At 57.5% G+C, this 10722-nt stretch overlaps 1 protein-coding gene across 4 annotated transcripts in view; it reads right to left on the bottom strand.

Annotated features, from left to right (window-relative positions):
- Window positions 1-8078, bottom strand: part of NFIC (nuclear factor I C) — a 61203-nt gene extending 53125 nt beyond the window's left edge. For 3 of the 4 annotated variants that reach the window (XM_074337564.2, XM_074337569.2, XM_088792273.1), the window contains exon 1: window positions 7844-8005. In XM_074337564.2, coding sequence (XP_074193665.1) covers window positions 7844-7873 — 30 coding nt within the window. In that variant the 5' untranslated portion in view covers window positions 7874-8005. Of the gene's footprint in view, window positions 1-7843 lie in introns of all 4 variants that reach the window. The other variant, XM_074337567.2, reaches the window with a different exon arrangement.
- Between the last annotated feature and the right edge of the window lie 2644 nt (window positions 8079-10722).

The raw sequence follows: 10722 nt of genomic DNA, 5'->3' as shown, positions 1-10722 counted from the left end.
GGAGGGTTATGTCATTCTCTCCATTTTCCAGCAAGGGAAACTGCAGAACATCTGGGACCTGGTTTCTCAACCTCAAAGAGCAAGACATTCAAGGAGAAAGGGAGCCAGAAGAACACCATCAGTCCCATCGGCCCACTCCTGTCTGGGCTGGGCTGCACTTCTTGAATAAGGTGACATCTCTTCCTGGCTTATGAACCCCATTATCCGCCCAGCTCTCAAAAGGCTGGATTACGCTATTACTATTGTTACTGATGTTATGATTATTTTGGTTGCCTGCAATCTTCCAGGGGGCAGGAAAAGGCCCAAAGCCTGTGTAAGGGCCTGTGTAAGGATAAGAACCCAGGACGCCACCTCCACGAAGGCCACTGAGCCCCTCTCTCAGAGCAGCCTGCTCTCCACAAGGCTGAGGTCTCTGGGACAGAGATAAAACAGCTGCTCTGGACCCTTGGTTTGCTTTCTAGATGGATGTGGCTGGGCTGGATCCTACCTCCAGGCCTGGACACTCACAGTACCCACCACCCGTGCACCCTCCCTGCTCTGTGCTCCATCTCCCCTTGGGCCACCTCTGGCCATGGGGTGCTGGGGGGAGGGGGACGACCTCAGATTTCACCTATTACTGAGGCTCTGAAAATAGCCTCCCGTCCTCGCCAGGGTGGGGTGGGACAGGGCTCAGCTTGTGCGCCCAACTCCTCACTCCAATGTCCCCCGAAGCGTGAGTCACTGGAACAGCTGTGGCACGCACTGGACCTTGGGGCCCTTTTCCGCTGCCCCCCCCCCCACCCGGGTGAACTGCTGAGGCAGAGGGAGAACGGAGGGGGCCCATTCCCTGCCAGTCCCTGTCCACCTCAGAGTTGCCTGTCCTGTGGCACTTGACATGCCAGCCCCAGAGATGGAGAACCACTCGCCCAGGGTCACACAGCCGGTCAGCAGAATTGGGACCAGAGCCCAGGTAGTCTGGCTGGAAAAGCCTGGGTCAGGGAATCAATAGAGGCACAGGTTGCTGCCCCCATGGAGGGGATGCCAGAGTGGCCAGAGGCCAGGACAATGGTGTGGATGTTGGGCCGTGGCTGCCACCCAAGTTCTGGTGATTACTGGGGCCCTTGATAAGAGGAAATTAGGAAGGGGCAGCTGGGGTGTCAGCCAGCAGGGGCGGGCGACCACCCCCCGATTCCTCCTCTCCTTGAACCCCTTCCTCTCTGAGTACCTCCCCACTTCTGAGCTCCTCTCCCTCAATTCCTTTTCTTGGTCTGGGCTCTTCCTCTGTGAGCCTCCACCCCTCTTCCAGCTCCTCCCCTATCTGAGCCCCCCTCCCCCTCTGATCTCTACCCCTTCTCTGGGCCCTCTCTGGAGAAAGATGCCAGGGAGGCGGGCAGGGGTGGGAGCCCACGTCACCAGTGACCCCAAGCTGGTCCTGGAGAAAGGAAGACAAACAGTCCGTAACTGGGTCATGGACCTGCTGCTCTGTCCTCCCTCATCCTCCCAGGGAGGTCAGGCCAGGTGAAAGGCAGGTCTGTCACTCTCTTTGTCCCAGAAGACCTGTAACAACCAAGGCCTCTTCCCCAGGCACTGCCCAATGCCCTTACTGGTTGACTGGGCAAAGGAGACAGCCAAGGAAAGCCAGATGCAGAGAATCCTCCTGAACTCCTACACATCCCTCAAAGCCCTATCACCAGTATTCCTTCAGGCAGCCTTTCCTGCTCGCCTCAGGGTTCTCCTAGACCTAGCCTGGACCACAGCAGCTCTCACTCCTTCCCCAACCCTGAGGCCCAGAGCTGAGGTACTCATTGCCAAGCAGACCTTGTGAGGGAATGAGGCTGGGTGATATCAGCCTCCATTTTCACCTTTTGTATGACCCAGGAACAAATAACTGCTCCACTTTGGGCTACAGTTTCTCATTCTATATAATGGGCAGGAAGTGACATTGCAGCCTGTTGGGGGTTGCAGGCTTGTCTATTGCCCTGGTAACCAGAGATACAAATTGTGGTGGGAGGGGGAGCAAGGCCAGGCCTTTCCCAGAAACCCCACTTCGCTCACTAAGACTTTGTAGCCAAAAAGGGCAGCAGCAGTTGGGTCCAAGTCCTTGGTGAGCCCTATGGATTGGACAGTTGTGCACTGGGCTGTGCCCCGCACTGGACTTCCCTGTGGCCCTCCCACTCTGACAGTCCAGGACAGCAAATCAGGACATGAAACTCCATTTCTCACCCCAAAAGTGTTCTGGGAAGGATTCTCTCTCCTTCCTTCACTAACCGATTTAACAAACATTGCGGGTCTTTCTTATCTACCTCTCAAGAACTTATCCAAAACTCCTACGCATCCTTCAAAGCCCTGGCTGCAATGTCGTCTCCTCCAGGTTAAATGGCAAACAGCAGAGCTCATATGTGAACACAGACCCATCTGGTACCAGTCTTAGGGTCCTAACCTAGCGTCACTCCTCCCCCGCAAGCTCAGAGCATCAGAGCTTATGAACAGCTCTTATCTAATAAGGGAAAGAGTCGTTCAGTTGTTCAATAAACATTTACTGTCTACCGTGTGCCAGGTGCATGCACAGTCCTGGGGACCCAGCAGTGACCTGGGCTCAGCCCTCACCTGGATCCTGATCTGGGGCACAATGGACATTAAACAAGCCAACAAGGATGCAATAAAACGTCAGACGGAACAAAGTGGTTTGAAGAAATTTAAAGGACTTTGAGGGGGGTAGGACATCCCTTGGGGGTTGTCTTTTAGTGGCAAGTGGTCAGGGAAGATTTCTCTTGACCTGAAAGATTATAATCGGAGTAGGAGCTTTCCAAGTAGAGAAAACAACACGTGCAGAGGTTTGGAGGCAGGACTGTGCCTAATATTATATGGGAACAGGGAGGAGGCTGGTGGAGCTGCCGCAGAGTGAACGAGAGGGAGAGTGGAGGTGAAGGCAGGGAGGGGAGGGGACGCTGGTTCTGCAGAGCCTGATGGACCTTGGGGAAGAATTTGGGTAAACTGAGGCCAGAGAGTGAAAAACCCCTGCTAAACTGACCAGTGAGTCTGAGCCCTGGATCTCCTGACTTCCTTCTCTGTGCCTTGGTGTCCCAGGAAGAGGATGGGGGCTGAGCCAGAGGGCCACGGTGTTAGAGAGAGACAAGGAGGAGATCATGCTTTTAGAGGCTGAGCATTTATTGTGCTCACTGTCCAGAGGGAAGACACTGAGGCACTGAGCGTTGAAGCCACCGTCCATGCAGCCAGGAGGAGCAGAGCTGGGACCTGAACCCAGGTCCCTATGACCATGGACGCCCTGACTCCTTAACCCCTCTGCTGGGCCCCTTGAGCACAAGGTCTGGCTCCATTCTTGGGGCTCCCCAACTATGCCCACTCTGCACCCTGCATGCTCTCTCTGAATTCCGTGTGGTTCCTTCCTTCTGCTCAGTTCCAGGCAATACACCATCTTCTCCTGAGGAGGTCCATGCCAGCCAAACCAGCAGCCTGGTCCTGCCCTGTCACCTTGTGCCTGCCCCTCCCCTCGCCTGGACTGCAGCCCCCTAAGGAGACAGATTTGATCTGTTTTGTTCACCACTGTGTCCCCAGAATCCAGATCAATGAAGGAACAACCTCATCCTCTGCCTGTTGCCCCCATTCATGCACCCCAACTGACAAAGGCTGCTGGTAGCCACGTGGGTCTGGCCAAACTCAGGGAGACCCTCGACAGGGATGGGCCTCAAGGAAAGGCCAACAGAAAAACCCTTGAGGGTCAAAGCTCCATTTTCTGTGGGGGTCACTGCTATCCACTGTTACTTGGCACCTACTGTATACCAGGTACTGTGCTAAAGGTGAAGCATCAGAGGAAGGCACAATTGTATTTGCATTGCGGGACCGAAGGGGAGAGACTGAGGCTCAGAGAGACTCCCGCGCCTTCTCTCAGCTGGCAGAACCACCCATCTGTCCATTCATGCAAAAAACATTTATGAGCACTGACTGTGTGCCAGGCCCTACGTCCTGCACCTGGGAGCTGCCTGCCCCCCTGAATCCTCAGGCAGCCTGAGCTGAGGGTTACCATTTACGTCATTTCACGGGATGAGAAAGGGGCACGGGAGGCCTAGGTCACCCACCCAGAGTCACAAAACTGGAAAGAGGAGAACTCCATTCTGCGCCTCCTAAACAAGATTTGCATGCAGGTCTGTGTCCCCTCCCCCTTAGGGCACATCCAAGGCGGGGTGGGGCTGTGTCCTCATAGGTATGGTGTCAGGGAGCGTACATACACGGGTGGTGTGCAGTTCAGGCCTGTGGGAGCCCCTGCACTGCAGACCTCTGGTTCACAGGCACCCAGGTGCATTAAAATGGGCAGGGGCTGCATGGGGCAGAAGGCACTGGACATGGCGGTATTTCCCATCCATTTCTCGTGAGACAGGGAGGGAAGCTCAGGCAGAACGAGAGAAAGAGACATAAGAAGAGGGAGAGAGAGACAGAGAGAGAGGGAAGGGGGGGGAGCAAGAGAGAGAGAGAGAGAGAGAGAGAGAGAGAGAGAGAGAACGCTGACTCGGCCAGAATCCCAGCTTCGTGATTTACAAGGCGCCGGGTCCTGGCGCTGAGGCACCTCCACCGCAGAAAAGGGAGGGGGGAAGAGACAGAGAGACACAGACGCGGAGAGAGACAGGGAGAGACATGGTTGTGCCTTTTACAAGATCCAATCGGAGGCAATCAGACCCCAGGTAAGGGGCACACAGGGAGTGCCCACCTGCCCAGGCCTGGCCAACCAGTCAGGTGGGAAATGACCCAACCCTCAGCCTCACTAGTCATGCTGTACTGGCCCCTCTCCCAGCCCAGAGGTGCTGGGGGAACCCTGACCCGCAGAACCCACACCAGACCTAGACTTCACTGCTTTTGGCCTCCCCCCTACACCTGGCCCATAGAAGGTGCTTAATAAAATCTATTAAATAAAAGTCGGGGGCCCTCTCCCAATCTTAGTCTCCCCCCTGGAGAAATGGCAGTAAAAAGAGTGCCTCCCTGAGAAGGATCGAGATGAAGGAATGAAGGAAAGAATGAATGAATGAGGGAGGGGGCCCTGGCGGCAGGGCTGGCCATGGCCTCAGGGAATCCTGGGCACTGCAGCCAAGAGGGATTTGGCCCCAAACCCGGAATAACTAACGTGGCGGTGGTGGCGGGCGGGAGGGAGACAAGGAGGGAGGCCCAGAGCGGGGCAAGCGCAGGGAGGCTGGCCTTCCCGCCTGCAGGATTTATGGAAGTAACGGCTGCTCCACACAGTTCCTCTTAAGAGTAAAAGTGAAAAAGCGCTTGAGTCACCACCATTGAAACAGGGACAGGGCTCCCAGAATCCTCCAGGGCTGCCCCAGCCGCTGCTGCCCCCCTTCGGTGGACAGGGCCGGGGTGGGTGGGGGGGTGGGTACAGGGTGGGTTGGCACCAGAGCCACTGGGCCCCTTCTTCCCCTAGCTGGTCTCAGCTCCTAGAAAGATCGGGGTCAGATCAGCTAAAAGGGAGCTATTTTAGGCTGGACTCAGGTTGTAAAATTAGTCGGGTCAAAGGGGGAGATGGAGGCCCAGAGACAGAGACACAGGGAGAGACAGGTGGGGTAAGGAGAGAGACACACTGAGACAAAGAGAGGGGGGAAAGACAGTGAGAAACGGAGATGGAGAGATCTGGAAAGAGAGAAACAGAGACAGAAGGGATAGACTAAGTGACAGAGAGGCAGAGAGAGAGGAAAAGACAGAGATGAAGAGATAGAGACAGAGATGAAGATAGAGAAATGGGGTGGGGACAGATTAGGGAGACTGAGCCAGCCAGCCAGGGGTGGGGGTCCTGCAGGGGCAATCAGGGTGCTCCCAGATCCCCCACTGGAGACCCCAGACCACGCTGGGGCTGTGAGGACTACACTGAGGTTACAGGGGGAGGCAGCCTGAGAGGGGTTCAGGGGCTCTCCTCCATGGTGGGGGCCATGTGTGGAATAAACAGAGGAGGAGGAGCCCCTTCGTTTGGGCCGCTCCCTTCCCACCCCAGGAGGAGTGCTTGGATCTCTCTGCTTGTCTCTGTCTCCTTGTCCCCACATCCCTTGTACCCAGCAACCTCTGATTTTTGTGATTTTATGTTTCTCACCGAGAGCCGCCCAGCTGATCCTTGCCCTGCTCATGGGGAAAGCCAGGCCCAGTGAGTGTCCAAGTTCACTGGCAACTCCAGGGCTCTGGTTCTCCCTGCCACCCCCTCTCGGCAACGTGGATGGAGGCCTGTCTCCTGAGGCGTCCTGATGGGGGAATTCCAGGGCGCAGTGACAAAAGGCGGCCTTCCAATCTGCTTGCCTGGAATAGCCTTCCTCTGCCTGACCCCCCATGTGGCTCTTGGAGCTAGAGAGCGCGGGAAGGGCGGAGGGGGTGGGGGCACCCAGAGCCACCCAGGCCACCCACCCCCCTAAGCCCAGAGACTGGGAGGTCCAAGGTCACGCGGCAACTGGACTAGAACCCTAGTTGTTATTGGGGAGCTTCAGGGCAACTGGGAGACAGAAGTAGGCCAGCAATAATGCTTTGAGACTCCCCAAAAGTTGCTCAGAGGGGGAAACGGAGGCCTGGAGAGGGGCAGGGACTTGTCCAAGGTCACCCAGGAGATCATGGGTAGGAGAATCCTTAGACACACACACACACACACACACACACACACACCCCGCCAAGCACCAGCCCTCACTGTGTCTGCTGGAAGACAGGAACTCCCCAGCAGGGCCGGAGGAGGCCAATGACAAAAAGCGGAGACTGGCAGTCCCTGATACTCCCCACTCAGTGCTCCTCGGGACACCCAGGACTGTACTTTGTAGGCCATGCTGCCCCTCTCTCCAGAACCTGCCTTAGTCTCATATCATCTCAGAGCAGACTGAGGCTGGTACTCCACTGACCTAGACACACAAGGACGTGGGGTGGGAGGGCAGGGCTGGACGATAGAACAAGAAGACCTGGGGGGTGGTCCGGGAGGGAGCTGGAGAGTCCCCGGAGTGCCGTGCAGTCTGGGGGAGGGTCCACCCACCCCTCTCAGGTCATTGCATCAGAACTCAGCGGGGTAGCCTGGGAGCGCGGCCAGGGGTGAGAGGCTACGGGAGGGGGCAGGGGCAGGTGCCGGCGGGCTAGGGCGTGCGCAGCGCCGCAGTGCCCGCCAGACCCCGGAGCGCCGGCCTCCCGGCTCCTCCCGGCTGCCGGCGACTCAATAATCCCCAAATCGATGCGGCGAAAACATCGGGGCGGTGGGGGGTTGGCGTGGTGAGGGAGACCAAGCCGGGACGTCGAGCACCCCCTCCCCCCACCGCTGGCGCCTCCAAGTTCGCGCGCCCCCTCCCCCTCCACGCACACGTGGGCCAATAATGGGGGGAAGGCGGCCTGGGCTGGCATGGTAGGACGCAACCTTGGTTTGGGGGTCCGGGGACTACATCGGAGGGGTGCCCTCCTCAAGAGTGCTGGGGAGCCCAGGGAGCCAGGACCCCCGCAATTACTCTTAGAGGGAGGCCCGGGTCCAGGCACACGGTTCACGCAGAGCCCTGTCTTTGGGAGCACCCCCCAGACCTTCCTGGGTGAGCGGGGGAGCGCGTCCTGCATGGGGGTGGCGAACCTGCAGTCAGAGCCCCACGTCCGGGAAGGGGAGAGGTCCTGGGCGTCCCTTGGCGGGGGCCGCTGAGCAGGAGTCCCGGGTGAGGGTCCCAGGTGTAAGGGAGGGTCTCCGGGCCCAGCCCACCCCCTACCCGCCCCTGGCCAGTATTGGGGCATCCCGGCCAGCTGGGCGGGAGGGACGCGCGCCTTTTTCGTCCCGCCTCCTCGGGCTTCCAAACTCCCCGGCCGGGATGCGGGGGGCGCGGGGCCGTGGCGTGGGGGGCGCAGACGGGGGGCGTACCTGAGTCAGGCAGAGCGGGGACGAATACATCCCGGGCGCGGCGGGAGGCGCAGGGCCGGCCGGAGCGGGCGCGCTGAACTTACTGAGTCATTTTTCCAACCCCCCCCCCCCCCCCCGCGGCCGCGGCCGGCGCGCGCTCCTCGCCGCCTCCTCCCTTGGTCTCCCTCCCTCCTCCCTCCCGCTCTCTCCCTCCCTCTCTTCTCTCTCTCTCTCTCTCTCTCTCTCTCTCTCTCTCCCCCTCTCCCTTCCTTCCTTTCCTGTCCCCCCCACCTCCTCTTTCCCTCTCCCCTCCTCCGTCTCTGAGTCTCTGTCTCTCCTCCCTCTGGCAACCTCCCCCCTCTCCCCCCAATTTCTCTCCCCTCCCACTCGAACCTCCCACTTCACAACATCCAACTTTCAAAGAAACGAGGGAAAAAAAGAGCGCGAGCGAGGAAGGAGAGCCGCTCCCCGCCAGGCCTCACGAACCCCATTATTGCTATTACTACGAATTTTAAGCCGCCCAGGTCCTGGCCAACCGATAGGGGCCCGCGGCCTCGAGCGCCCGGACCCCAGAGGTTCCTCCAAGACCTCCCGCCCAAGTCAAGTGGGGAGGAGGCGCGGACATTTGGGGGCCGGAGGTGGATTTTTAAGACTCCCCCCCAACCCACCCCGAGCTGGCCGGGAAGTTGGAGAAACGAGCCAAGGGGATGGGGGGGGGGGAGGGAAAGAATGAAGCAGTGACGTGTGCAGAGGCCCGGCCCGAGCGCGCGGCTTTCCCCTTAAAGATGTACATCCCGGGGTGCAGGAGAGGAGGGTCCCCCACACTCTTTTCCCCTGCTCCTCCGAGGGTCAGATAGGGGCTGCAGTGCCTGGGCTGAGGGGCTTGGCTATAATTGTACCCCCGTTGGCCAGACGGACCCCAGCTAACCCAGGAACCTCCAGGAATCGGCTCCTTCCTCCTCCACCAGCACCGAAAGGGAATTGAGGGGTGGCTTTGGCCTCCCCTATGTCTCCCCCTTACCCCAGCAGGAAGATGACCAGACAGAACCTCAGGCTGGCCAGATAAACCTGTTTCCAGGTGTCCAGTGATTCCTACCCACCCCAGCCTTGTGCCCATTTCACAGATCTGGAAACAGGCACAGTGAATAGCTAGGAGCCAGGCCATCAGCCCCTGCAGCACAAATTCAAGCGCCATTGTTCTCTGTGTAGAATAACTAAACACAGACCTGCCCTCCCCCAGTCTGAGCCCCCAGGACATCTGATGATCATGACCAAATAAATCCTCACCCGGTTTACTCCCTGAATCCTCCTATCCGGGCTCAGAGGCTGCCGCAGCTCTCCTTCCCACCTCACAAACTAGGGTGACCTGGACCCTCGCTTCTGTCCCTTGGTGTCCTGCTCTGTAAAGTGCCCACCCATGTGGGGTCAGTTGGCATAAGGATAAAGTCACTTAGCAGGGTCTTGACTTTCTACCAAATGTACACGGAGGCATTCTTAGAAAACTTGGCCATTTTGACTAGTCTCTCTGGGTATCCTGAGGCCAATGACACCCTGTTAGCAACTTGGGGCAGCTGCCCCATGTCCAGGGGTATGGAAGATGCCAGCAACGCTGATATTCTCCTGTGTTACAGGGAAGGAAACTGAAGCCCAGAGAATGGAGGCCACTAGCCCAGGGTCCCAGGGCCGGACTAGGAGGGAGCAGGATTCATACACAGCACGTACTCCCAGGTCCTCGCGCTCCTCACTGCATGTGGCTGATGGTTATTCAGACAGCGCTTAGCACATCATGCGCACTTCACAGATGGTTTAAAAAAACCCCATTGAGCGGCTGCAGTGGGCACTTCAAATCCCAGGATAAACGGGGAGGCAAGTGCTAGGAACCCAAATACCAACATAAAGCAGTATTTTATTTTTAAAATGCCATGAACACAGAGGGCACATCCTCAATTCACAGACATTTAAAAATTAAAGTGGATTTCCGAGAATCCCCCTCAGACTGGCCCCCCATCCCCGCCCTGCCTGCAACCTTCACGGGGCAGTTGAGGTTCCTTTCCAAGGTAAAGTTTGGAGACCACAGACTGCTCCTCTTGGAACCTCAGTTTCCACATCTGTGAAACAGCAACATTAGGACGCATCTTGGAAGACTGGGGAAATCGGAGAACTTGAGACAATGTGTGTGAGGACTGTTAATATCATTAGTCATGGCAGACCTTCTGCAAGTTCACTAACAGGTGTGTGTGTGTGTGTGTGTGTGTGTGTGTGTGTGTGTGTGTAAAATCTCCCACAGTTCAGGCAGGAGAGACCCCTGCAGTGCACACAGTAGGTCCGCAGCAGGGCAGTTGTGGTGCACAGTTGTAGCCTAGGTCTGTATCTTCTCCAACCAGCAGCTTAACATCCCTGTGCCTCAGCTTCCTCCTCTGTGAACCAGATTGTGGATAAACCAGCTTAGAACAGTGCCTGAATGCAGCGGTTTCTTAGCAAAGCAACCGGTGGATGCAGACCTATGTGTGAGGGCCAGGAAGGGGGTATAGTTCCTGGCATTTTGGAGCACAGTTTAGCTCATTCGTTAAAAAGTAGAAGTGCACACTCCCTAGAATTCCCTCTTAGGCTTCTCTGTGACTTGTCCCAGATACAGATGCACAGGAGTGTTGACTGCCTCCCTGTAACACTAATGCCAACAACTTGGAACCAGCCATCATGTCCCTCTGTGGGAGGCCAGTTTGGTAGTGCCAGCGTGGGCACAGGTTGGAATACTACGCAGTTTCTTAAAAGAACAAGGGGCTCCCACATGGAGACGTCTCCAAGACACATGCTGGGGAAAGCGAGGTCTGGACCAGATTCTTCCTCCCACTTGATGCCAGGAGCACCCCCCCCCCCCCGTCATGACAACCACAAATGTC

The sequence above is a fragment of the Rhinolophus sinicus genome, chromosome 15, assembly GCF_057876585.1.
Source record: "Rhinolophus sinicus isolate RSI-liver-muscle chromosome 15, RSI-T2T, whole genome shotgun sequence".
NCBI lineage: Eukaryota > Metazoa > Chordata > Mammalia > Chiroptera > Rhinolophidae > Rhinolophus > Rhinolophus sinicus.
The sequence above is the reverse complement of the archived record's forward strand: the minus strand, read 5'-3'. Positions and strand labels throughout refer to the sequence as shown.